Source organism: Paralichthys olivaceus, chromosome 21, assembly GCF_024713975.1.
Source record: "Paralichthys olivaceus isolate ysfri-2021 chromosome 21, ASM2471397v2, whole genome shotgun sequence".
In the NCBI taxonomy this organism is placed as follows: Eukaryota; Metazoa; Chordata; class Actinopteri; order Pleuronectiformes; family Paralichthyidae; genus Paralichthys; species Paralichthys olivaceus.
This window is the reverse complement of record NC_091113.1, coordinates 12,536,989-12,561,401: the sequence shown is the minus strand read 5'-3', so window position 1 is coordinate 12,561,401 and position 24,413 is coordinate 12,536,989. Positions and strand designations below refer to the sequence as shown.

Sequence of the window (24,413 nt, the reverse complement as noted above, 5' to 3'; positions counted from 1 at the left end):
AAACTGTTAGGGTTAGAGTGACTCATAAAAAGAGGATGTTGAGCTGTTTGTAGAGCAGCTGCAAACTAAGGCAGGCACATGTGAGTACATGAATGCAAATGCACACACACACACAAGAAAAAGTTTGGATGGAAAATATCCCATCCCTTTTTTACTCCCACAATCTAAAAAGCTTGTGTAACAAACTCCATATACTTTAAATTTATTGGTCAAGCCTCTCTCATCACTGACCAAACAGGTTGTCAGGGCCACTGTAAATGCCTCTTCCTCTTTTTCTATAGCAAAGAAAACATTTTATTTCTGTGGTTGTGGGAAGGTGTTGACATCATGACAAGAAAAAAATATATATCTGGGACAAAGCATGCAAGGCCAATACAACTTACACTATGGTGGTCAGCATCGAACATACTGCATGTTCTTTTCTCCTTTGGACATACAATCAAGAGAACATTCGTGTGTTCAGGAGTGTAATTGTTGACTAGACAGCTTTCTGACACAGAAAAGTTGCACAGAACCATTACAATCGGCACAACAGCAGTCTTCCCACAGCTGTTCCTTGAACCTGAACCATGCGAAAGTCCAAACTTTGAGTAACAAGAAAATGGCTGTGGTTGTCCACTAACTGGAAGATTGGTTGTTTGATCCCCAAGTCATCCAGTCCACATGCAAGATATTGAATTCCAAGCCCATCTGGCTAAATTCTGACAATGAATTAGCCTATAGGTGCTACAGACAATATTTTGAGGCTCCAGGTGACATATTAGGGACTAGCCACTAGGAGCATAATAAGGATGCTGTCTTCCATTTGCTGTACACTGTTTACAGTCCGTCAGTCTCTACACAAAACACAAACAGCGATACGTTTTGTTGGTTTTTTTATGTCCAGATGATATTTTGGCTTATCTCTATTCACAGCGATCTGCATATGATTAAAGATTAGTTAAACAATTGATAGCCTAAATATTTTGGCTGATGTTTTCCAGCTCTTTTGCTCTCCTCAATAGACTGTTTGCCTGCTGGCAACAAAAGCTTGAGTGGTCAACTGAATGAAATGGAAACCAGAATACAGATTCTGCATAATCACATGCAGAATAACTTTACAGAGATTAACAGCTGCCCCCTCTCAATGGTTGTGGGTAGATTTGTAATTTTGCTGGGAAGCAGGTTGTAAAATGCCCAAGGTCAGATTTAAACTAAGCGCTCTACATAAATATAGTAAATTCAAAGGAACATGTATTGCAGAGTTGCTGAGAAACGTTATTGTCATTTGTGGCAAATTACCAACGTCTTCTTTAAATGGAGACTGAATCAACAGCCTCACTGTGCTCTATGTGCTGGTGCCATATCTTCTGTATACCTGGCCATGTTTGTGTTCTCCTTTAGCCTTGGAGCAGTCACCTTTCATGCCACACATTTATTCCAGCCCTCTGTCAGCTGCTGTCCGCAAGCTACAGTCTTTCTTATCACTGCGAAATGTGACCTTTTTTATCAGGCGGATTCACATTCCAAGTCGAGTCATTACTCTTTAGCCCTCATTGCCTTCACGTCGTCAAAGATAAAGTTAACACAGTCAGTGAGTTTGCTTTTGCCACTGTTACTATAAATCTAGTTTATCACGGCGAGGAGGAGGGGAGGGACAGCGGAGGGGGCTGAGGGTGGAGGGAGAGAGGCGTCTCACCCGCCGAGTTTGCAGCTAGACCGCCCCTGGGGATCAAACTTGCTCAGGCGACAGGTGAATCAATCCGGCGGCAGTCAGCTCAACAGTGCACACATCCAGTGGCGTACGTGAGTGGAAATGGAAAACACCGCTGTTACGCAGTACGGGCTCTACATAGCTCTGCCTGAGAAAGGCCAGCACCCCACAGAGACCAACACACATTATGCATGATGGAAAGAAAAATCAAGCACTGCTTCTCTAAAGTCCCCCAGCGCAAATAACATAAAGATCTTATTAGTGTTACACCAGTGTGTCAATCCGCTTTTTACGAGACAATCAAGTTGTCTTCTGTCGAAGGTGATGGAGGGCTTGTTAGTTCTAAAACTCTAAAACCACTTTCTTTTTATATTTTGCAATACCAAAATCAAAGACGTGTTGTATTTCTAAGCTGTGTGGATCGACCTTGTCATAGTTCTGCCACCCTAACAAAAAAAAACAGTGGAGATTTATTTTCTTGTGATGAAGTTCAGTAAATGCTGCCTGAGAAGCTTTCTCAAGTGAACACTTGTATTCTTCAGCAGGGAAGCGGTCTAATGTAAAGATATTCAGTGTTGGCTCAGGATGTGAGATGTTATCTGAACCTGCTCTCTGTAGTAGCTCACCTGCAATCTCCACTGTGGAAATGCAGCAATGGCAGGCAAAGTGGTTGAACTGCTGGAAATGGTAGCACATGAAATAGGTTATTACAGATACAAGCTGCTCGTGCTATCTATTATAAAATGTTAGACGATGTGACATTGTGGCCGTTGAGGCAGGGCGGCTCGAGGAATGACAACGTTGGTCCCCTGGGTTATTGCACCATTTTGGTCCACACTGAAATATCTCCACCACTATGGACTGACATGAAATTTTTAACGAACATTTGTGACACCCACAGGACGATTCCTACTGGATGGCAGTCTTCTAACATTTTAGCGCCACCATGAGGTTGACATCTTACTTTTTTTAAACTATAGATTCTATGTAATGATGGACGATGAAGCCTCCCAATAGGTCATTAACCCTCCTTCATGTTAGCAGATTGGGCTTACACGGAACAAAATTTGAAATACATGTCAAATAAATGTTTCTCAAATATGGTTTCTGTCATTTCAGGTAGTTTGTCAAGTGCTCAAGGGCTCCAAGGGTTAATCGCCAGTATTGACAGCTAAGACTGATTCGTGACCGATTGAACGCTAGTATCAGCAGGACCTCGCTCTTGCTGCTCCGTCATCCATCGTCTATCTCATATTTTATCTTCGTTTCTTGATAGGGGAAGGAAGTGGATATGCACCATCCATCTTTATTCACAGTCTATGGTTAAAACCTATATGCTCTTAGACTTAGAGATGCAGGGCAGGGGCATGTTTAATCAGTAAAATTTCATCCACAATTACTTCAGGACCTAACAAACTTATTATGGTCGTAAAGGAACATGCTTTCCAACTCTTCAGTTGTTAGATGGTGCAGAGCAGGTTGCATTAGATGTGAGCCGTAATTGGTCATTTGTACTCCTGGGCTGAGCTACAGGTCTGTATCCAGGGACCTTTATTAGTTGGTTTTTGCCTTAGTTGGAGTTAGAATTCGATAAAGTGACCTTATATAGATGCACAGGGGGACAGTGGAGATGGCTATTGATTGACAGAAGTGTGGCTTATCAGCTGGACAGTAGACCGTTGGGAAAGTGGAAGAGGCAGTTAAAGAAAAGGGGAAATAGGCAGTTGGGAGATGGTGTTGATCTTAGGTTTGTTTCTTTTTCTCAGGGGGTCACTAGGCTGTGAAAACACCAGATGCAAAGAGGAAAAGAAAACCAAAGTCCATTTGTGATCCGATTGATAAAGCTCATGCAAAGTGATTTCAAACAGAGACACCACTTTCCTTTTGGCTTGTCTGCTGTCTCCTACTGTCTTACCTCTCTCTTTCTCACACTTCACCCCTATACATTTTTTTCACAGCTCATGAGTGACGTTTCCATCTTTGGATGAACAGTAATGGAAGTTTGCCTGTTGGAATCCCAGGCTCCCATGCTGTATATCTCTGGACAGGTTTCCAATCATTTCAAAGGTGCCTCTTTGAATACCACTTGTGGAATGGAAATCTGTCAGTCAAGTGTGAGCTGCAGGGGGTAAAACAGGAGGCCTTCCTTCAATTACAGAAATGGAATCAGATATGAGCCCCTATAAGGGAGGATCGAGATTAGCAGCTCAGTGAATCTTTAAGGAGTGATATGGAGCGTGATGGATTTTGTGTGGAGGGCTGGAGGAGTCTGTGTGTGTGTGGGAAGGGGGAGACAAAGGGAGTAGAAAAAAAAAGTGAGGTAGAGATAAATGTGACAAAATGAGAGAAGGGAGACGAGGGAATGGGAAGTGCAGAGATGTCGGTGAGGAAGGAACAGAGGAGGAAAATGAAGAAGAAGAGAAAAATGAGGTGAGATTAGAAAAGCCAAGAGGAGGAAGGAAAAAGGTCCAGGAGACGGGTGAGGGGAGGATGAGGAGCACTTCAGGAATAAAGAAGTGAAGAGAAGAAGGTGGCTTTAAAAGCAGCGGAAGAGGAGGAAGAGGAGAATATTGACAGACGTGCTGAAAGATTTACTACAATTTTCAGTGCTTCCTGTAAAATAAAGATTGTTGCCAAGCCAGATTTGCCATGTTGTAAATAAACCATACTGCTACAGGAGTTTTTTTTTTTTTATGACCTGCCAAATTGACAACGTCTACAAACCAATCAATGTCAAGGATTGGTTGAGGCAGTGATGATGACAGAATGTACGTATGAATGTCTTACACATTATTTCCTTGTGCTCCCTAAATTAAAATGTGAAAGCAAATGTAAACAATGTAACAAAGACATGAACGTTCATGTGTGAAAATGCTGCAGACTTAAGATTGTTATGCTCTATGTCATTTATCTTTGGATTATTGTTGGATTATGCAGGATCATTTTTCTGTTTCAGTTCATGTGAACAGAATTCCAAATAGCTGATATTAATGTCTCGCTCCACAGAGGAATATGTACAATCTGCTTATTGTTACTAGGTCACAGTTTAATTCAGATCATTGCCGTCACAATTTCATTTGAGACTGATTCTTAATTTAAAACTGATTTTTAATCGAAAGTTTTAGGGTCCAGAGCCAAACATTCACTGATGTGTTTGTGTCACTGAAATGCAACATGAAACACAACTGGCATTTATTGAGCTCGATGGGCTTCACAGTGTGTGGGAGTACGCTGCTGGTTTTACATAAAAATGAAAACTGCTTTTGTGTAGATGTTACAATCTTCAGTCTCTATTAAGATATGGATCTCAAAGGAGAATTTACTGATGACATTTCTTTTGTTAAACAGTGGGGTTCTAATCATTGCAATGCATTAAACAAAAAAATGATCTTCCATACTGTGGAGTACATTGTCAGTTGGTTAGTTTACAACTTACAGGAATTTGCCTTTTTCTTGGATCAATTTTCCATCAACTCCATCAATTTCTTCTGCATATCGTAAGAGATGGCTAATATTTCCCCAAACACTACCCCCGGAGTGTGCACTGCATCATGTGTTGGTGTTATGTGCGGTTAGATGAAAGGGAAGCAGTAGCCTTACATCAGAGAGAAAGGTTTTCCAGTTGAGAAACAGGGGGGTTGCATCCCTTACTCAAATTGCAGCTTGTCATGTGAGTGCACAGCAATCTGATCTATTGGAGCTGCTGTCAGTGGAGAAATTGGCATCGCTGCCTCTCCCATGACTGATCCCTTCACTCCATGCTGAATGGTCAAATGAAAAATAAATCTCATTGGCTTTTTGGTCCTCAGAGACAGACACCAATATGTCTTCTGTTTGCATTTTAGATAACTGAACGATTTTTCTGCGATCAAATACGGTTGTAGATGTGCTGAAAATATCCAGCCAGTGACTGAAGTCTATATTTGGCCAATTATCTAGATATTCTAAATATACACCAGTAAACAATAAAGATGGAAGGGTTCAGGATGACAGTGTTAATCACTATTTTCATTTCCTTTATGTGTCGCTTAGTATTCATCTGTTCTTCTGTTTTAAGATTTTCTGGCAGTTACATAAACTGCAACTCTAATCACAAAACATCCTCCGGCCCACAGGGCACAAAGCAGTGCTCAGCGTACATGAGCACGATCTATTAGTGCAGCATGTCTATAGATGAATTAGGTGCTTAACGTGCATGGTGGTGTAGAGAGTAACATTCCAAATGCAGAGGAGGTTTAAACCTGTATTTGTCATCTGAATCAAATATTTTAACTTCTGCTGTTTGGCATGCGCAGAGGCTTTTCAAACACAAGCTCTGCAACAAATAGGGTCTTGTAGCTATTTGCACAGATATTTCAATGTGTTATTAACAATATCTGGCACGAGTGGGCTGAATTCTGAATCAAGTGAGCGTAAGGTGCTATACCTGACTCGCATAAACTAGCTGACAAGACGCTCGCGCTGAAAAATTCACAAGTCAATCTCGAATGAATTCAGGTTATGAAATAGTAATGCTGCTGCCAATAACATATGAGCACGGTGCGCATCAGCTCACACTGGCAAATGACCTCATTGAATTTGGCGGCATGCATTAGGCTGCCAAACAGCTTGATGAGCCGCCTGTTCCTGTTTTACATGGAGTCTAGTTTGGAGCCACCAGTCAAATCAGACCGCTGTAGTTGAGCTGCAACGCTCCTGGAGACCTCCGGAAAAATACTCCACCGCTCTTTATGTTCAGATCACAAAACCTTTGGGGACTGTACATGAATTAATCAAGAGGGGAGGTAGGGGTAGAAAAAAGGGGAGGTCTTTTTGCTGCAGGGAGGGTGGGCATAATCTGTAGTTTTTTCCTGACCCAGATTTAATCTTCTTCTTGCAGGTTTTACAAGACAAAATAAAAAAAAGCATTTCTGTGTGCGATGGTCCATGAAAGTACATTAGTTGCATTGCAAAGTAAAACTTAACCATGACCAACAACCATCATTTCATTCTCAGTTATATTTAAGAGATTGAACATAGTTTGCAAAATTGACAACAATGTCAATTTTAAGGTTAACGGCTCCTCGTAATTGTAACACAACCCCTTGGGGATCTATGGATAAAGGCAAGTTATGAATTAACAGGAACCCCAGTTTTCAATTTCTCAAGTTACCTTAACTTCCAATATGATTCAGCTTGGAAGAATGGGGGAAGTGCACTGGCCCTTAGAGCCCAATGCACTGCAACTTGAGAAGACTCATGCAAATACACACACACACAACACATGTGGCAAATAGAAAATATACTGCAAATACAACACTACCAAATACTCACAATACAATGGTTGTGATGAAAGTGATGGGGGCACACTTGCCAATTAAAGAAATCTGACAAAAATCATGTTATTCAGTGTCTCCCATTAATTATCGAGACTGTGGAGGCCAAACACTTTTTTTTACACTTCTAATCATAACATAAGAGATCTATATATTTTTGTGTGCAGCACTATTTGCTGTGTGTTGGCTTGGGGCATCGTGCTACGTTGAGCTGCCACATGCTCACACTATGTTCCATAAAGCTTTACCGTCCATGGACACAGTCAGGGCTCATGGTTTCAGCTGCAGTTGGTATGCAAGTCTTTTTATTTACTCTTTATTCTGCATGTGCACCTATCACTCAGAATCTGTTGAGCTTGAGAATGACCTCCGTGCACATGCACCCCTGCTGTTGCCATAGATTGAATTAATGCAGATTACTTTGACTGGCTGGATAAAGAGTCTCAGCTACTGTATGTTCATCTCTTTTTGATGTGAATGTTTACAGCACATTTTCTATTTGCCACGCATGTGTTATCAAATTCATGGGTCACAAGCCCCAAGAAGCACTGATGGTGCCCCCTCTCTAAACATTCTTACAGTCGGCACCACTAAACAGCAGGTAAAATCAGTCGCACAACTTCAAGTGCACCCGCCTCTCCCAAACTGAAAACATTCTCTGTTCCTCTTCATTTTACACCTAAAAAATGTTAAGATGATAAGAAGCTTGACAGACACTCACCCACAGCCTTCAGGGAGGCGTATTTGTTGAAATCTTTATTTTGAAGCTGCTGCTGCTGCTGCTGCTGCTGCTGCTGCTGCTGCTGCTGTTGTTGATGCTGCTGCTGCTGCTGTTGATGCTGCTGTTCGTAGGCGTGAGCGAGCTGGCTCAGGGCGGGGTACGGGTGCTGCTGACCCATGTTTGAGCCCGATCCCACGTTGTTGTTGATCTGACCACCCTCTGTGGACAAGGACACATGGCAGGACAAGGTTATGATCAGGTTTAGGATGGTTATCAACGGGAATATCTCTCCTGCTTATTTTCCAGCATCCAGTCATACACCCACCCTGTTTTTCTTTTACTGTATGATGTTGAAAAAATGATGATGTTGAAAATCTGTCCACACTCAACAATTCTCTGGACACACGAGCAGCTATTCATTACCGCACCATTAACAAATGAACTCTTGCCCTCGTTCTACAGCTATAGCCTATAGTTTCCCCGTGCTCCCTATTAAACATTTGGACAGAATGCAAACTGTAAACACTGATTGGCTGCGTCCACCGAACACTACTTCAGATTTTATCAGCGGTTTCAGTGCAGGTTTCAATTACCACAATATTTGATCATTTTTATCTTAAAAAAGACTGACAGGTTTCTGTGCATATTTCAATTTTTACTAATTTACCAATTATGTGTGTTAGATTTTAAATACATACAATTGTGGAAAAAGAGAACACTCATTCCCAAAAATAGTCACCTATCATTTGGTTTCACACAATGATTGTGTTAAATGTGCTGAATGTGTCACTCGTTCCATGATTCTCCATCGTTTACTTAACATATTCCATCCAATTGTAGCCTATTCATTCTGAGAACGAGCTGATTGTCTGATGGGAACAATCATGAACAAAACTGCAGTTTAAGAACGCAGTCATGAATCTGGCGTGGAGTTTTCTTAAGAAGCTTCTAAAGAACAGAAAAGAGAAGCGTGAGCAGTAATAGAGGGAAAAGTGCTGCAGCTTTTTTTTTTTTTTTTACAATACCTTCAATTTGACATCTAGGATGCAATAGATTTGAAATACATTTAACCTTCAGTACAATATATTGTTTTAAATTGAATTAAATATAATATTTCAACCATTTCTGAATTACTTTTTGGATGGCCAAATGCCTCACATGGCATTCTCCTTCTCTTCTGCTTCCTGTAACAGTTCTCAGAATGACTTCACTGCATGAAATATGAAAAGAGAATATCACTATTTTATGTTTTTGTATTTGCAACAAACTGTAGTTGGATTTATGTTGTGATAGTGATTAGTAACCACACCAGCACATTTCCTCAGTAACCCTCAACCTTATAATTAAGAAGTCAGTGGATCAGACTCCCTCCACACTTCAGTTATGTAATGGGGCCTTATGCTGCACCTCCCCTGGAAGATGCAGAAATCAGATGGGGGGACAAGACATCCAAGAAATGCACGTGTGAAAATAAACAGAGGCACTGGCGTCAAAGAAGAGTCCTATGAGAGCGTCTTGGAAGTGAACTGCACTGTCACTGACTTCAAAACTCAGCCGAGTGTTAAAAAATGTGTGGGAATTCTGAGGACACTCTCCAGCATTGTTCTCTCGCTGTGCTGAGCCTGACAAGATAATTGTAAATTCCTGTTCCTGAAGGCAAAGGTATCCTGGCTAAGTGAAAACATTCTGTAAAAAGCTCCTGTACTGCCACTTGATAATCTGAGGAAGTAAAAAAACTTAAGAGAGAACAAGAGTGAGAAAAGAAAGTGACACAGGAGGACAGGAGAGGGATGAGAAATCATGAACAATGAAGATTGTTGGAAAAAAGTTCAACTTTTTTCCTGGCAGAGAAAATGAAGGAGGTGTGTGAAGCACAGAGTGAGCGTGACAAAACCATTTACACAGAGAGCAAAAGAAATGATTATAGACACACACAAGTGGATTTCAGACATAAAAATGTACAGAAATGGTGTTTTCACATATGAAGAGCACAGCAGGAGACTGTTAGAGTCAGCCACGCAACAACAGGGAAATGTCCGGCACATTCAGGCGAGGGGTAGCACAGGGATGGAAAATTATCACCATCGTCTTTCTGAAGAAATCTTTGAAGCCATCTACAGGTATAACAAACTCTTTTTTAGTATTTGTATTTGTTCTGTTTTTTTTAGTCTTGCGTCCATCACATGCTTGACACGTCATCAACCCGCCCACTTGTTCTGCTGGATTCTCATGTTTTTCTCTTTTACTAGAGGGCTGACAGGAAAAGCCCTGGAAAAGAGCAACTGACTTGGACATTTGCGTTCTTACATACAGCCCCTGCATAAAAGTTTCAGGAAAAAAACACTGACAGTAAAAAAATGGACAATCTCAACCCAGCCCTATAAATATAAACTCCTCCTCCCTTCCTATTTCTTTGTTGCTCTCAAACACGTCCTTCTGTTGCTCCACAGCAAACAGACGAGGAAGTTGTAAGTCCAGAACTGGACGATATTGATTTTCACCTCAATGCTGCATTGTCGAGTGGTGAGGTGCGCTCAAAGGCCGTAAACCCTCACAGCTCTACTGTCAAGGCAAAGGAACTTGTGTTGTTACTAATTATTCACTTAGCCTGGCACCGACCCAAACCACACACACACACACACACACACACACACACACATACACACACACACACACACACACACTGTCTGACTGACTGACAAGGTAGACAGGGAGTTGAGACAATTAAAAAGAGCATCAGAGTGAGAAACAGTGTGCGGCCGTGTCGACGAAAGAATAGGAGACAAGATTCCCCGATGCGATGAAATGTCCCATGGTGCTGAGTGAAAAGGAAAAGACATGTGATGTGAGTTCATATAGACAAGTGGAGACAGCACATCCAAAGCTGGAAAATTAGATGACTGGAAAATGCAAGCCTGAAACATTTTCTGTTTTATTGGATTTGAGTGCCACCCACGTCTTGGGTAAACACTTTGCAATGTTTTGAAATGGCTCGGCAGTACTGGCTCACTGAAGGCTATGCGAATTTACGTAAATGAGGCCGAGTGATGGGTTCGGGAAGGGGAAGGCCGCCATGAAGAGAAGGAATATAAGAAATGAAGCCATTGAGTGTTTATACTGCTGAAACAACTACATCCATTAACTACATTCAGGTCCCGATGAAGGCCAGTCGACTACTTTGTCTTTCCTTGGAGGCCAAAGCCAAAAAACACAAGGTACCTGGTTTTCTCGTTTCATAATGGTTTTGTGTGGTTGTGGAGCACATTTGTAAAAATTCAATGTCCCATCGAAGCGCAGGTGCAGCTCCTTCTCTTCAGGCAATCTGCCACTGACAGGTTTCAGTGGATCCGTGAACAGTCAGAGAAATGTCAGCGCAGTTGTAAAACCCTCACATTTGTACTGTAGAACACATTGTGGTTGTATGCAAATGATCCATATGTTGTTATCCTAGTCTCACTGAGCCACAAATTGACATTTGGGCCACAATAAACTTCCTGTTTAACCAAGTGTACGCATAGGCAACTGGCTGCGTGGTTAATTCTCTTGTTGAAATAATAGCTTAGGTACTACGCATATTACTGCATTACTCATGTGTGATTCAGTAGTAACCCAAAGAGATGTTTCTTAGTATTTCATTCCCACTGAAGTATAAAATTCATAGTTTCTGAAGAAATGCCAGAAAAGGTCAGTTGTCATGATTTTCCTCAGACCTCTGTGAGCTTGACTAGATGGACATCTGGCTGTGCAATGTTTCTGCTCACCGATATTAAAGATTTATCACTTTCTGTACACCATGTTCCCCCCAAAGAAATGTATATTGTAAAGTGGCTTTAAATTGGCTGAAGGCTGAATCCCCGCTGTGTTATGTCAGTCACAGCTGGGCATTTATTTATGTGAAGGCACCATGGAGGACTACTGAAGGGTTTGTTGGGGAAAGCATTTCATCTGGTCTGAAATGTATGCCACTGTTTTTGAACCTTATTTTTGTGGATTAAAGAAGAAGACACACTGCAGAGCAAAGGCGGGGGAATGTCAGGATTACAGTAAGTGTGACCGCACTGATGAGACAGCGTGTGGATGATGAGCTTATGACCACCAGGTAACAGACAGTGCAGTCAGCAGTGCCCAACGTGAGCGTGCACTACATAACACTGCAGAGGCAGAGGCATACATACGGCCCCAAAACACTGAGTGATTTCAAAGCCACGCCGTCTCCCTAGTGTGAAGCCAGACATCCAGCTGGAGCCCAGAGCTTATTCTCCCGGGGACTAACTGGTATCTGTGCTTTTCTCATGTCCCAGACAGGAATATATTCTCCTTTGCTAAGCGCAGAAGCAAGGGAAATACGGTAGACAACACATTCAAGTCTGTTCCTTGATGTGTTCCATATAGCTGTGAGAGTGTGTGCGAGGGAAAATAAAGAAGAGAAAGCATAAAGGGAGACGGAGACATCAAGAGAGAGCCAGAGCACATGTATGTAGGAGTGCTTCTGTCTCTTTCTTGGCCTGGCTCCATTGCCACTGGCTGTACAGTGTAATTTCTCTGCTTGTTTGATTCGGCGCTGAAAATTGTAAGCAGCTGACTCATCTATTATTCCCTCTTTCCTCCTCACTCGGCAAACAGATAAACCCTCTTCTTTTCCTCAGCTGCAAAACTGCCTCTCTGTCATTACTCAACCCTCTCCATCCTCTCTCTTCCTCTCCCTCTTGTCATGGCAACGGCATTCTCTCGTGTAGTATTTGCTTTGCAGCACGCGGCGAGTTCGCTTTGTCCCGCAGTCACCCGCGCCCACATATCAACAGGCAGCCTGGCTGTACTGTACTGAAAAAGTCATTGTTATGCAACCTATGTTATGTTGCCTGCTGCTCCATCGGTCTGTCTGTTCATCTCTCTCCGCTCGTTTCACGTGTCTGCTTTGCCTCCTCCGAGCTTGTTTAAGGTCACATCCTAACAGTTTTGTCAGGCAGGCACTGTCAAAGAAGCATGCATCTTTTATCGAAGGACTCGCTGTAGTTTGGTATAAAAGCAATTTTATCAGTCTTTGGGTATTATATCATTTTGATGCTGAGTGTTGACACAGACGATGAAAACCAGAGTAAATAGAGCCTGACAATGAAAAATGAGACATGCACAATTCTCCAAAAGCTGCTCCTGTGAAATTGGGAGCTGCAGTAAATATCTTTGTAATATTAGTTCAGAACAGCTCCATGAAAACTCTGCCTTAAAAAGCTTCCCAAGTCTACAAAATGCACATTAAGAGCAAACTCGTGTGTTTTTTATGTGTCTGTCTTGACTGCACATCATTCAACACTATGTGACAGTGTGTGCAAGTAAGAGTGTGCAAGGTCGTCTGTGTTTTTCTGCGGACGCATATTTAGTCACACTGAAAACGGTAAGCAGGTTATGTCTGAGCCTGTGTGCGGCGGGAGTCGGGAGCTCCCTCTTTATTTTCCCTCCCGTCTGTTTACAGTAAGAAGCGCCGCTCCTGTCTTGACCTCATCCCTTCTGTCCATATCACTCTCCTGCATGCATGGAGGACAGCTAGGATCGCATAGCAATGAGAAGCCTCATGGTGTGACCCTCAAGCTCATAGGAATTTCTCCAAGAGATTGATGTAAAATCCTCTTCGTGTGTGGAGGGGCCGCGCGGTGATCGAGTTCATGTGCAGGCCTGAGCAAAGATGGCCAGCGTTCTCAGGCAAACAGGTTGGTCATTCGTGATAAGTGGCCATGGGGAGGACATTCATTGGATGCTTTTGATATAGAAACGTTTCCAAACACGAGAGCGAGAGACAGGAAGCGAGACACGAACAGATGTCTGAGGCTCCATGGGTCTCGCTACCTGCTGGTGCTGTCATCAGTGGGAGGCAATTTTAAAGTGTAAAGGGACAAAAAAGCAGACGGATAGAAACATATTTGACATCAATGCTTACACCTTGAAAGAGTGCCAGCTTTATGAGGGTCGAGCCAACAGCTCACAGTTTTTAGAGGTGCTTCAAAAGTCACTGAGTTGTGTTTAGATCAGTGAAGACCAACCATGGATTATTGTACCTCAGGGGCAGTTGACATGTGGAAAACAGCTTGAGTGATTTGAAAAAAACATGAATTAGTCTACAATTTGATGTAAACCATATGCACAAATTAAATCTGGTTTATGATTATTGGGGTTTTCAGGTAGCAAGTGGATAAACCATAAATAATGGAAACATCCCTGATATAGTCAGCTCAAAGTAATGGGTAAATAGCTGAAATAGATATATTTTGGATAAATGGTCAATAAAATTTAGTCACCTCGATGCAGATAACCATAACCTAACCGTACTTAACAGGGCAGCAGCTAGCTAAAGGAAATGCCATATAGTAGACTTTATAAAAGGTTTGAAGAATAGAACGTTTCTATCATGCACATGTGGACTCTGCATGGAGCTGCAGTAGAGAGGTCCTGTCGATGAACGCACTCGACCAATCATGAGTCAGTCTCAGCTGTCAATTATAATGTGTCACCCCATTTTTATAGCAAACAAGCGACACACTTAAAGCTCCAAAATGAGTATTCGCATGAACAAGCATGTGGAAATGTGGGCAACATGCAATATGATACAGGATCATACTGTTTTGACGACGTGTCACTGGCACCACACGTTCATTTATTTTCCCAGAAACACACAGAAGTGCCTTGAGGACTTTGGCTCGCATGGCCATGAATAATATATCTTATGTAGCTTAGCCATAAGGCAGCTGTATGGCACTCAGCACACAGTGCAATCTGTCTGATCCAGAGCAATGTGTCACATCCTCAGACTTATATAGGGGCTTGTTTTCCAAACATTGTTCATCTCATTATCATCACCATATGCTGCTAGCTTTGTCTGCGCTCATTAGCGCATCAGCACACTCCCATTTAGGAAGAGATAGAGAGAGAGAGAGCTCAGAGGGGGGACACGATAGAGAGAGTGTCGTAAAATACTCGAGAGGGATACAGTGAGATGTGTGCAGCCAACTCTGTTCCAAAACTGATCACATATCTCGGAGTAATTCTCATGAGGGCTGACCATTAAACAGATAAGGATGCGATGCAGGGAAACCGTATTATTGAAAAGTCTGTCATGGGAAACGGTGGCTGTAAATGATAGCAGAGAGAAAAGCTTATCTAGCCTTAATTGTTCCTCTGTAAGCCTTTGAAAGCACAATGACTTCCACTGCACCCTTACGATTGCAGCCTTCCGTCATACCTGCCTCATTTTGAAGAGCAATCGATTTCTATTCTTCCTTTTTTTTTTCCTTCTCTCTCTCTCTCCTATTCACAGTGGATTGTTTCCTGCGGGATTCAACAAATCTCCATCCTGCATTGTCTTGTCACAGGACAATGCATCGACTCCTGTCCCACAGGACATTGTTAAAGCAAGTCACTGAATCAATGGTAAGATATCGCTCTGATATCTATCAAGACCTGATCTCTGTATAAAGTAGAAATATGTCAGTCCAAGGGAGGCGAGTGCATGAGAGTGAAAAAAATGCATTATCAGTGTCAAAGCAGTTCTGATAATAGCATCACTGTCGAATTAAATTCTTCCTCTGAACTTTAATTTCCTGCTACTGCATACAGTATACAAGGACACATTTCTTAGACGTTTATCTGTATCCAATCCCAAACTGTGGCAGATGGGGGCATCCATTTGGAACGTAATGGAAATGTGTCATCGCGGCTGACTTCACGCTCGCATTTAAAAATGCAAAAATAATCCACCTTGTAGCAGCTGAACTGCACGATTGGATGGAGACGACTCACACATGAAGGACATCAGAGCAGATGAAACGCGAAAATCACACCTCTGGACAATGAGACCTGTTTATCAGACACTTCAAACCAAAAGTACAGCTGAGCGCTGACAGATGTGTGGGAGAACATCGAGCAGACAACACAAGTTGTTTGGGAAGAAAACTGCAGAGTGCTGTCTAACGACTGCAATTTCATATTAATGAGAAATCTAGCAGAATTCAGACAGCACACTGGCTTTGTTTCTCAATGTGTGGACTGTAATAGTGATACAAGCTTCAATTAAGACATCAGTGGCCTGGCAGGCTACCTACGCTGAGGTGTGAAATACTACTGCAGCTTCAATGCTTTAATGACAACTAAAGAGAATAACTGTTCTGACTTTATTTTCCCCTTATAATCAGGGTATTTGACAAAACCAGCTCCCCATCAAAACATCCAAAACCAGTGCTTTTCTTTTTCTCAAATTTAAAATCTGTGTATCTGCAGATCTCATATTATGTGAGGTGACATGGTGCTTTGGTGCTACAAAAAAAGATTTATCTGGCCGAGGCTAAATTTGATCAATAACATTGGACTCTACCCAAAAATGAATCTGATATGTTGTTTGGTTTCAGACCTTCTGAACTTTGAGTTTAGTCCCAAATGAGAGGTGTGATAAGAGCCTTGGATCATGGTTTGGACTTTTGGACCAATTGCAGGAAGTTGAGACAGTATTCATCAATAAAAGAATAAAAGAACCAGAAGCAGCTACTGGAATAGCTTTTAGTCTTCGCCTCCGACAATGTAAGTGTTTGAAACTAACCAGAACAAATGTAACAAAGACATAAATCTTGTTTCAGACTTTCAGGTGTAAAAATGCCCTGAGAGTCCTGTTATATGATTCAATTTACAGTGTAAAAACAATACATTTTAAGGGCTGCACTGATCTGGATCTGTTGCAACAGTGGCTGTGTTTACATGTACACCAAGAATATTCCTTTTATATTCTCTCACATCAACACTACGTCCTCTTTGTCACATGTCCAATGTAACAGTCTAATCCATGTGACATCAAGGAGTTGAGAAAATTCTGTCAGAACTCCAACAGGAAGTTATAATGCAATTAACATGTTTTTACGTCTACATACTGTGACTTAAGGTCAGAATACACCACATGTCTTAATTTGATTATTGCTTATTCTGAGCATGACCTTATTCAGTTACATGAGAGTGTCTTATTCAGATTATTTTCATAATGGCTGACCATTAAACATGTCTACTAACCTTATTAAGAGGATCACATACCTAATCCAAATTAAATAATTTATTTGTCTATGGCATTATATAGTAAATCTGTTATATATTCAGTCAATGTGGACCAAACAACAATAATTTATTTCACTTCATTCCCATGTGTTCGATGCAGTGCACTGTATGTCAGAGCTGAGGTATCGGGAGACAAAACAGTGTGTCCTTGCAAATCATTTAGTGGTAAGGAGTCAAAATTAAACCTGAAAATAGACTGAGATATTATGGTTGACCTCACATAACTTTCATTTTTCCTTCTCACATTCCTACGACCCCCAAAAGACTTCATAAAAATCTTTCTGTCCTTGGTATTTCAAAACACCAGTGTTCAGGTTTCTGCCACATGATTGTATCTCATAAGTGCCCAGGGCAGTCATCTCTGGTAGCTACACACTGGGTGTTCCTCCCTGTGACAAGGCTCATCAGTCACCGGGCTGAGCGAGGGAGAGACGAGCAGACAGAAAAGAGAAATAAATACCTGCTCCACTAAAGCACATGATTGACAAAAAGGAGCCCAGATTCATCATGGAGAAGAAACACCACTCAAGGAAACAGGGCATCCGCAATAACATCTCGGCCTATTGTTTCTCTTAACAATCGTCTGTCTCTCTCACAGATTTTCTTTCTTACGTTGCAGCCCGATTGCTTGCAGAAAAGGAGGCCAGGTTTAAAAGTTAGTGTCCTTCACTTGTGCCCCCATTTAACTTCTTCCTTCTTCCTCCTTGTGAGTCTTAGCTGATTGACAGGATGCTACCGCTGCAGTGCCACCTTGACTTCCCGGGCCATACCGTTTCCCCATCTTCATCCAGAGTTATGAGTCAGCAGTGGGACCGCCGCTCCGTCAGCTGAGGGCAACATGCTGCTCGAAACAAAGAGAGACGGACAGAGACAGACAGACAGGGAGGGAGGCGGTGGGAGATGGTGATGATAATGATGTGTGTCTCCGTGGGGGGCTGACACCTCTGACAACATGTCAGCAATGCCGACCCAGATACCACAGCAGAGACGAGGCAGGACACCAGTTTCCAGCGGTTGCTTGTGAGAGCCTGTCAGGTAGTCGTGTAATTTATGATGACGGAAGACGAAAACATACTGTTTGGTATTTAAACTGATGTTAAAATCATGCTGCTTTTGTCTTTATTATAAAATCAATTGCAATATTTCAATTGATTTCAATATTATGGACAATATTTTATTTCAATATACTTCAAAATAATTTCTATTTCAATATCATGTGAAATATTCCATATGACTTCCTCCTTTATCATTTCATTCTACTTACTGCCACTTTAGTTAAAAGTTTCTCTGTCTAATGTCTGTCTAACTTCGCTTGTGCTTATCTTATTATCATTCTATTGATATCTGCTGAGAGGCACTGGTTCTGCATTTCTCGGTATACACTTTTTTTTTCTTCCTTTACAATACTCTTAAATACTTTTAATTTTATCTTCACTTATATTTTAGACTGAATTATTTTTTCACTCTATTCTATTCTGGCACAAGAATTCCCTTTGGGATTAATAAAGTCTTATCTTATTTCATCTTAATTAAGTTTAGAATAAGCAAAAGTCTAATATACACTGTTTCAGTCAGTATTCTTGAATAATGTCTGGATCTTATCATCCAGACATTTATTTTGAATTTGAAAAAAGTTTGTGGCTGTGGAAGGATCCGCTGATTTAAAACAGTGATCCTGATGTTATTTTGTCATCTTGAGTTGGGCTTCAAACTTTTAACTGAAAGCCTGTGTTCCAAACTGGAAGCGTGATGGAAAAAAAAAAAAAAATCATTAGAAGAGAAGGGAATGATAAGACACCACATGGATTATGAGAAATGTAGGGTTCAGTTGTTTAGGATTTGATGCATGCTGGGAACAAAAATGTTGAATATCTTTGTCTCACCTGTCAGAATTTTGACTTTTTTAAAAATCTGACTCTGACACTTTAGAAAGTGACAAAATCACTGTATTTGGTCCCTAAGTCCCTGAAACTCATGTTCTGAAGTCCATGGGATTTGATTGAAAGCTTAAAGCACTAGCAAGTGAAGCTTTGAGCTTGGATTACATTTTTACCCTTTTATTTAATAACTGTTAACTGTAGGGCAAACAGCTGGAAGCTAAGCAGCGGCCAGACTATAGGCTGAACTTCTTTATCGTTCTCACCTCAACACTTAATCCAGCCGCTTCTATTACAACACACCAGTCGGACTGATGTTCGCTGATAGTATTTAATTAAGTGTAACCTCAGAATTTATTCTCCCAGCAGTCTCTGACCCGCAGTCTGCTCCTTCGGCTCCGCTGAGGAGAAGATTTGTGTTGAAAAGCTTTGGTTTGCTGCACCTTGGCTCTGGGGCTGAATCCCTGGCAGGTTTAAGTGTCCGTGTTAGGGGCTTTTCTTTGCTCTACGAAGATGAGACAGGGCAAGAGGTAGATTCTTCTCTTGCTCATCCTTTTTCGCGGATTTAAATATAAGCAGTAAGATGCACGCAGCTCACACACAATTGTATTAATCCTGTGCTGCAATTAACAGCTTGTGTTTGTTTGGTGACGGCATAAAGACGCTACTGTACAAATGACCCCTTCCTCCTGACTTTCTAGAGTTGGCTACATGATGCTTCATCATCATCTCCAGATATAATTTGCTTGCAGAGTTAACAACATTTAGTAGTTTAAAACATCCTGACCACACTTGTTCCTCTTTCTCTCTCTTTCTTGTTCTCCAGCCACCCCACTCCCCCCCACTCCCCCATTCGTGTAGAGCCACAACACAACAATGATGGCGAGGCAGCTTTGCATCCGGCACATCGCTCCATCTGCGAAGTACGTAATCCGTCTCATGCTCCTCTCCTCCTTCAGCTCAAAGCACGGTCTTCTCCTCCTGTCTGCTTGCCGGTGGTAATCTGACGGAGGTTCACCGATGCTGCGATATGTTCTGGGATCGTGTGTGATCCTTACAGGGCTGTGAAAGTCTTGTTTGCGTACAGTCAATGTTATGGTTTTCTTTTCTCTCCATTCAAAGCAAGATTCATAAAATATATAGAAACATAAGCATATATATAAAATGGTAAAAACAATACTGGCAGCAAGAAAAACATCAACATATGTAACTATGGCTACATCAATACTGCTATGTTTTTGTTTGTTTGTTCAAACTAAAACCTTGTAGTCGAGAAACTAGGCATGCTAGGCAATGTCTTATTATTGGCAGGTCAGGGTGAAAAGCTCCTGCAGGCCCAGATTGACAGGATTGGTCTTTAAAGTGATCCCTCTTCTCCCTCTGTCTCTATCTCTGCCTCTACGGTGGCGTCATATGTCCCCCTGATATCAGCACATGCTCGGCAACCCCCTCTTATCCCAGTGCCTGTGTTTGCGTACCTGTTTATCTGTCTTGTCTTTCTGTGTGTGCCTTCCTCCTCTCACAACTCCCTGCTCTCAAAAGCATCCTCCCGTATTTAACTGCCTGTCTCGCTGCCTTCTTGTCGTGCTGCAGCTCAAAAGAGTGGGTCAGCACACTTCCACTGCACACACACGCATATCCTGCATTTTGCATCTGATTCCTTCCTCCAGCTCATGAAAGGTATCACATTTCAGGAATATTATTTCAGGAACCTTGGAGTGGCCTGGAGGGATCACCGCACTGAGAGCGAAAGGATTTCGCCCGCCAGTGAATACCATCATGCCCCATAGCACAGCATCTCTCTATTCATCCACAAAGATCCCGTTGTGACGTTTTACTGTTTGTGATATAAACTAAATACAACACTTATTGATGGCCAGCGCTGCAGGAACCGACTGGAGCAAGACATCCATACTCCCTCAGAGGGTTAAAGGGATAAAGGTGAAAAGGGGGATTGGAAAAAGTAGGTTACTCAGGAAAGACCGACGGCCTGACTCCATTAGTAAGCAGGAGTACACGAGCATTGGCAGGGGGCAAAGTGTACGGCTTGTGAGTGTACTGTGTAAACTGTACTGTGTGAATGTCTGGCCGTGTCACTGGGAGAGAGAATGAATTGAACAGAGAACAACAGGAATAGTCGCACATAGGGATGCAAGTGAATTGCATTTCTTTCATAAATGGATGCACATTCTCATGTATAAATATCCATTCAGAGCTTCTATCCATGTGAGTTCCTTTGTTTTTCCTCGTGCTTTTGTTTCGTGTGCACATGCTGTGAATCTGCTGAATGCTTGCTTTGATAGCATTCATGTGACAGTCCGTGCAAAAGCAATAGTCCTGCAGAGTGGCAATGTAAGTGTCGGCTCTTCTGCACCGCTCAGTGTCTTGGCAACAGGGAGAGCGAGGGAACCAGTGCGAGCAGACAAAGACGCCTCCCTCGAATGCCCGAAGAATGCTGCAGAGCGCGGACGAGGCAGGCAGGCAGGCGAGAGATGACTTCTGTGCAACAGCATGGGGGTAAGAAGTGGGTCAATAGGAAATCCCCATACGGCCCCCCCGCCACCAGCAGCACCACCTTACCCTGTTGGGCATTGCCTGCACTGCCAGCAGCCCTCCAAACAAACCCAGACCCCGGAGCGAGAAGCACAGAGGGGACAAACGCTCTGCTACATGCCCCGAGTTGCCAACTTACTTGGAAGAAATTCTGCCTTGACACAGATTGTACATTCTAACAAGTTACATGTCACGTGACTGCACGTGTGTGGAAGACCAGCGTTTCATGCATCAGTTGCTGTTAGTCAGTGTAATCAAATCAGGAAGTGTAACTGTAAGTTGCAAAGGGCAAATGAATAATCTTGGTGGTTTTGAATGTTGGAGACAGTCGTGCTGGTTCTATCACAATCAAACAGGTGCTGCCTTTGGCTTCTTTTTAGTACAATTATTTCACTGATTTACCAACAAAGGTGAGAACAAACTAACAACAATCCTGTGAATCAGAGAAAAGAAAGGAGAATGTCACGAATTCTGCAGAGCAATACATCAGCACAAGCAGAAAATAATCTGATTGAAGTAGATTCAGTATTTTTATCAAGCAAAAATGGTGTAAACGTGCATTCTGTTGCTGCCTCCATTATCGATACCTCTTATCCTTTGAACATAGCAGGGGGCTGGAGCTAATCCCACATTGGACCCCTTTAAACTGTTTTACACCCTGGTCACCACTTTGTTACAGGGCCATTCATACCTACGAGCTATTTAGAGCTGTCAGTGAACCTGTATGTCATTGGACTGTACCTGGAGGTGCATCAACATGTGAACTCCACACAGAACCTTCATTTGACGAGACAACAGTGTGAACCACCGCTTTCTTGCTGACTCTAGGCTCCACCAGCTCACGCTCTCTTTTTCGCTCTCCTTGTGCCAGTCACCTGTAAGCTGTCAAAGTTGAAAATGCTCAATGAAGCGATCATTGAGTGACCCACCTCCACTCCTGCACCACCTCAACTCTGAACACTATTATCTCCCTTCAATCAACCAATCAGATGCCACAGATGAGACGTCCCATCTTCATCCTCAAGTTCTCCTCACCATCACCCGTGTCTAGACTCCTTCTCTCCAAAGTGCTCAATCCATAGTACTGCTTCAATGATTTATTGGGTTTTGGCTGTCGATCAGGTAAAACAAGACGACGGTTTATCCTCAGAAATTATGAAAATACCCTGTTGAATGCATTTAGACAAAACTGAGTCACCCTCACTCTTCATAGTGAAATCCAGACTAAAAATATTCTGGATAGAGTTCTCTCCCTGAAACACAAACATTTGCACACGTTCTTACTCTTCATGCATGCTGTGTATTTTTCTCTTTTACCTGTGCTTCTTTACTCTGCATGCTCACACACATTAGACACATGCTCGCATACACACAAACACTTCTGCACCCCCAGTCTCATACTCATGTCTTCCCAAATGAACAAAATCTAAAATGGTTAATTATGAGATTCATCACTGTTAGCACCTGTTAGGTAATTAATGCCAATCACTGCCTTCTGGGGAGGAAAATTATCCTCCATAAAAACAATCTTTCGCTAGCATCGCTCTCCGTCTCTCCCTCTCCTCTCCCGTCTCCTTCTTCCTCCCTCCCGCCCCTGATCATTATCACCACCAACCTGTGTGGCCCGTGCCTGCTGTTAGCGCATCATACCAGAAAATAAACAAGCGCTGCTGTAAACAAATGTTGCAGCGATGGCCACGCTCTTGGATAGAGCTGTCGTGGAATTCCACCAACCACAGATGGGTAGACGAGTGTAGGAGTGCGGACGTTGTGAACAGAGAAACCTGAGATGGCAGTTGGCAAACCCAATCAGAAAACGGTAAATAATTTAGGAGTGGGCTAATGATGGAGTGATAGAGGTGGTTCTGGACAGAGCAGTGGTTGGCAAGGTGTACAGTTTCACAGCAGTATTTTGATATTCAATAGTATTTTATAAAATTTGAAGACACATTTAAATTTAATAAGAATCTTATTAAAATATTTACTCCAGACTTGCTGGCAGCAGCTGGGGTGTTGGAGCCAGTGCTTGTGTTTGATTTTCCTCTCATTGTGTCGTTACATGTCTAGCAGGTTTGCAGATGTGCACAGTAAATATGTGTTTCTGCAGATAGCGATGATAATCTTCTTTCCAAACGCTGCAGGAAAAGCAGCATAATGTAATTGCAGACAAATATTTGGGCTATTAAAGGTGCTGCTTTTTTTGCATCAATAAACCGTTAAGACAAATAAGACGCACACAAACAAATTAACTGTTGCTGGCAATCAGTCGGATTAAGCTTGCGTTAGCTCCATGAAGAAGCTGTCTCTGGATGACTCTTTAATGTTTGCAGCTGACTTGTTTTAAAACTAATCTTGTAAAATTGGTCTCAAATATCATGTAGTAATAAAAAGATTAGTTGTGAATGGGTTAGCTTTTTTCCCAATAGCATCCAGAACTGTCTTTCTTCACATAGGGTACTTCTTTGTGGATGTGGATGTGATGATGAATTTCAATGTAACTTGTGACTCTTAAAATCATCAAGTAAGCTAATGATATGAGCCTTTCCCTATTAGATGATGGGTGGAAGCCAGTGAAACCTCTTTACCAGCAAGACCGTACTTCTTTGTGGCCAGCACAGCCATGGTGGTTCAGCAACCAAACCAGTACTACACTATACTTATCACAGTATGTAACATGCAAAGTTTTTGCAAATAAACAGTTTAATATAACCATTACACTGTTAAAAGGCACAGTCTTCAGACCTGTTGAAATGCAGAGAACAGCCTGATGCATACTGACTGGAGAAGTTAAGCAATTGTTTACGATAGTCACAAGAGGACAAAAGGATATACTGTATTAATATTTAACATCTTATTGTTTATGTAGCTAATCTACAGATACAAAGAGAAAAGTGGCTGATTTGTACACCCACTAAAGAACCTGGAATCACGTGAGATGCATGTTAATTCAGCAAAGTACCCGGAGATAAATATTGTAGGTCACGGGAGGCAGTCATATATAAATGTAATCTGTTGTGTGGGAAGAGCTGCGTGGAATGAATTATACATCATTTGTGGCTCTTAACTGTTGATCTTAGTGTGACGTGGAGCCTGGTGGAGCAATGTACACAATCAGAGAGGAGGAGAAAGAGAGAAAGAAACAACTGGATGAGTGGAGAGGAAGTGGCTGA

The 24,413-nt window shown here is 42.1% G+C and overlaps 1 protein-coding gene across 1 annotated transcript in view; it reads right to left on the bottom strand.

The window, feature by feature from the left end:
• Window positions 1-24,413, bottom strand: part of shisa9a (shisa family member 9a) — a 44,004-nt gene that overhangs the window by 4,547 nt on the left and 15,044 nt on the right. Inside the window, exon 3 of the mRNA XM_069517691.1 lies at window positions 7,730-7,948. Coding sequence (XP_069373792.1) covers window positions 7,730-7,948 — 219 coding nt within the window. The remainder of the gene's footprint in view (window positions 1-7,729; window positions 7,949-24,413) is intronic.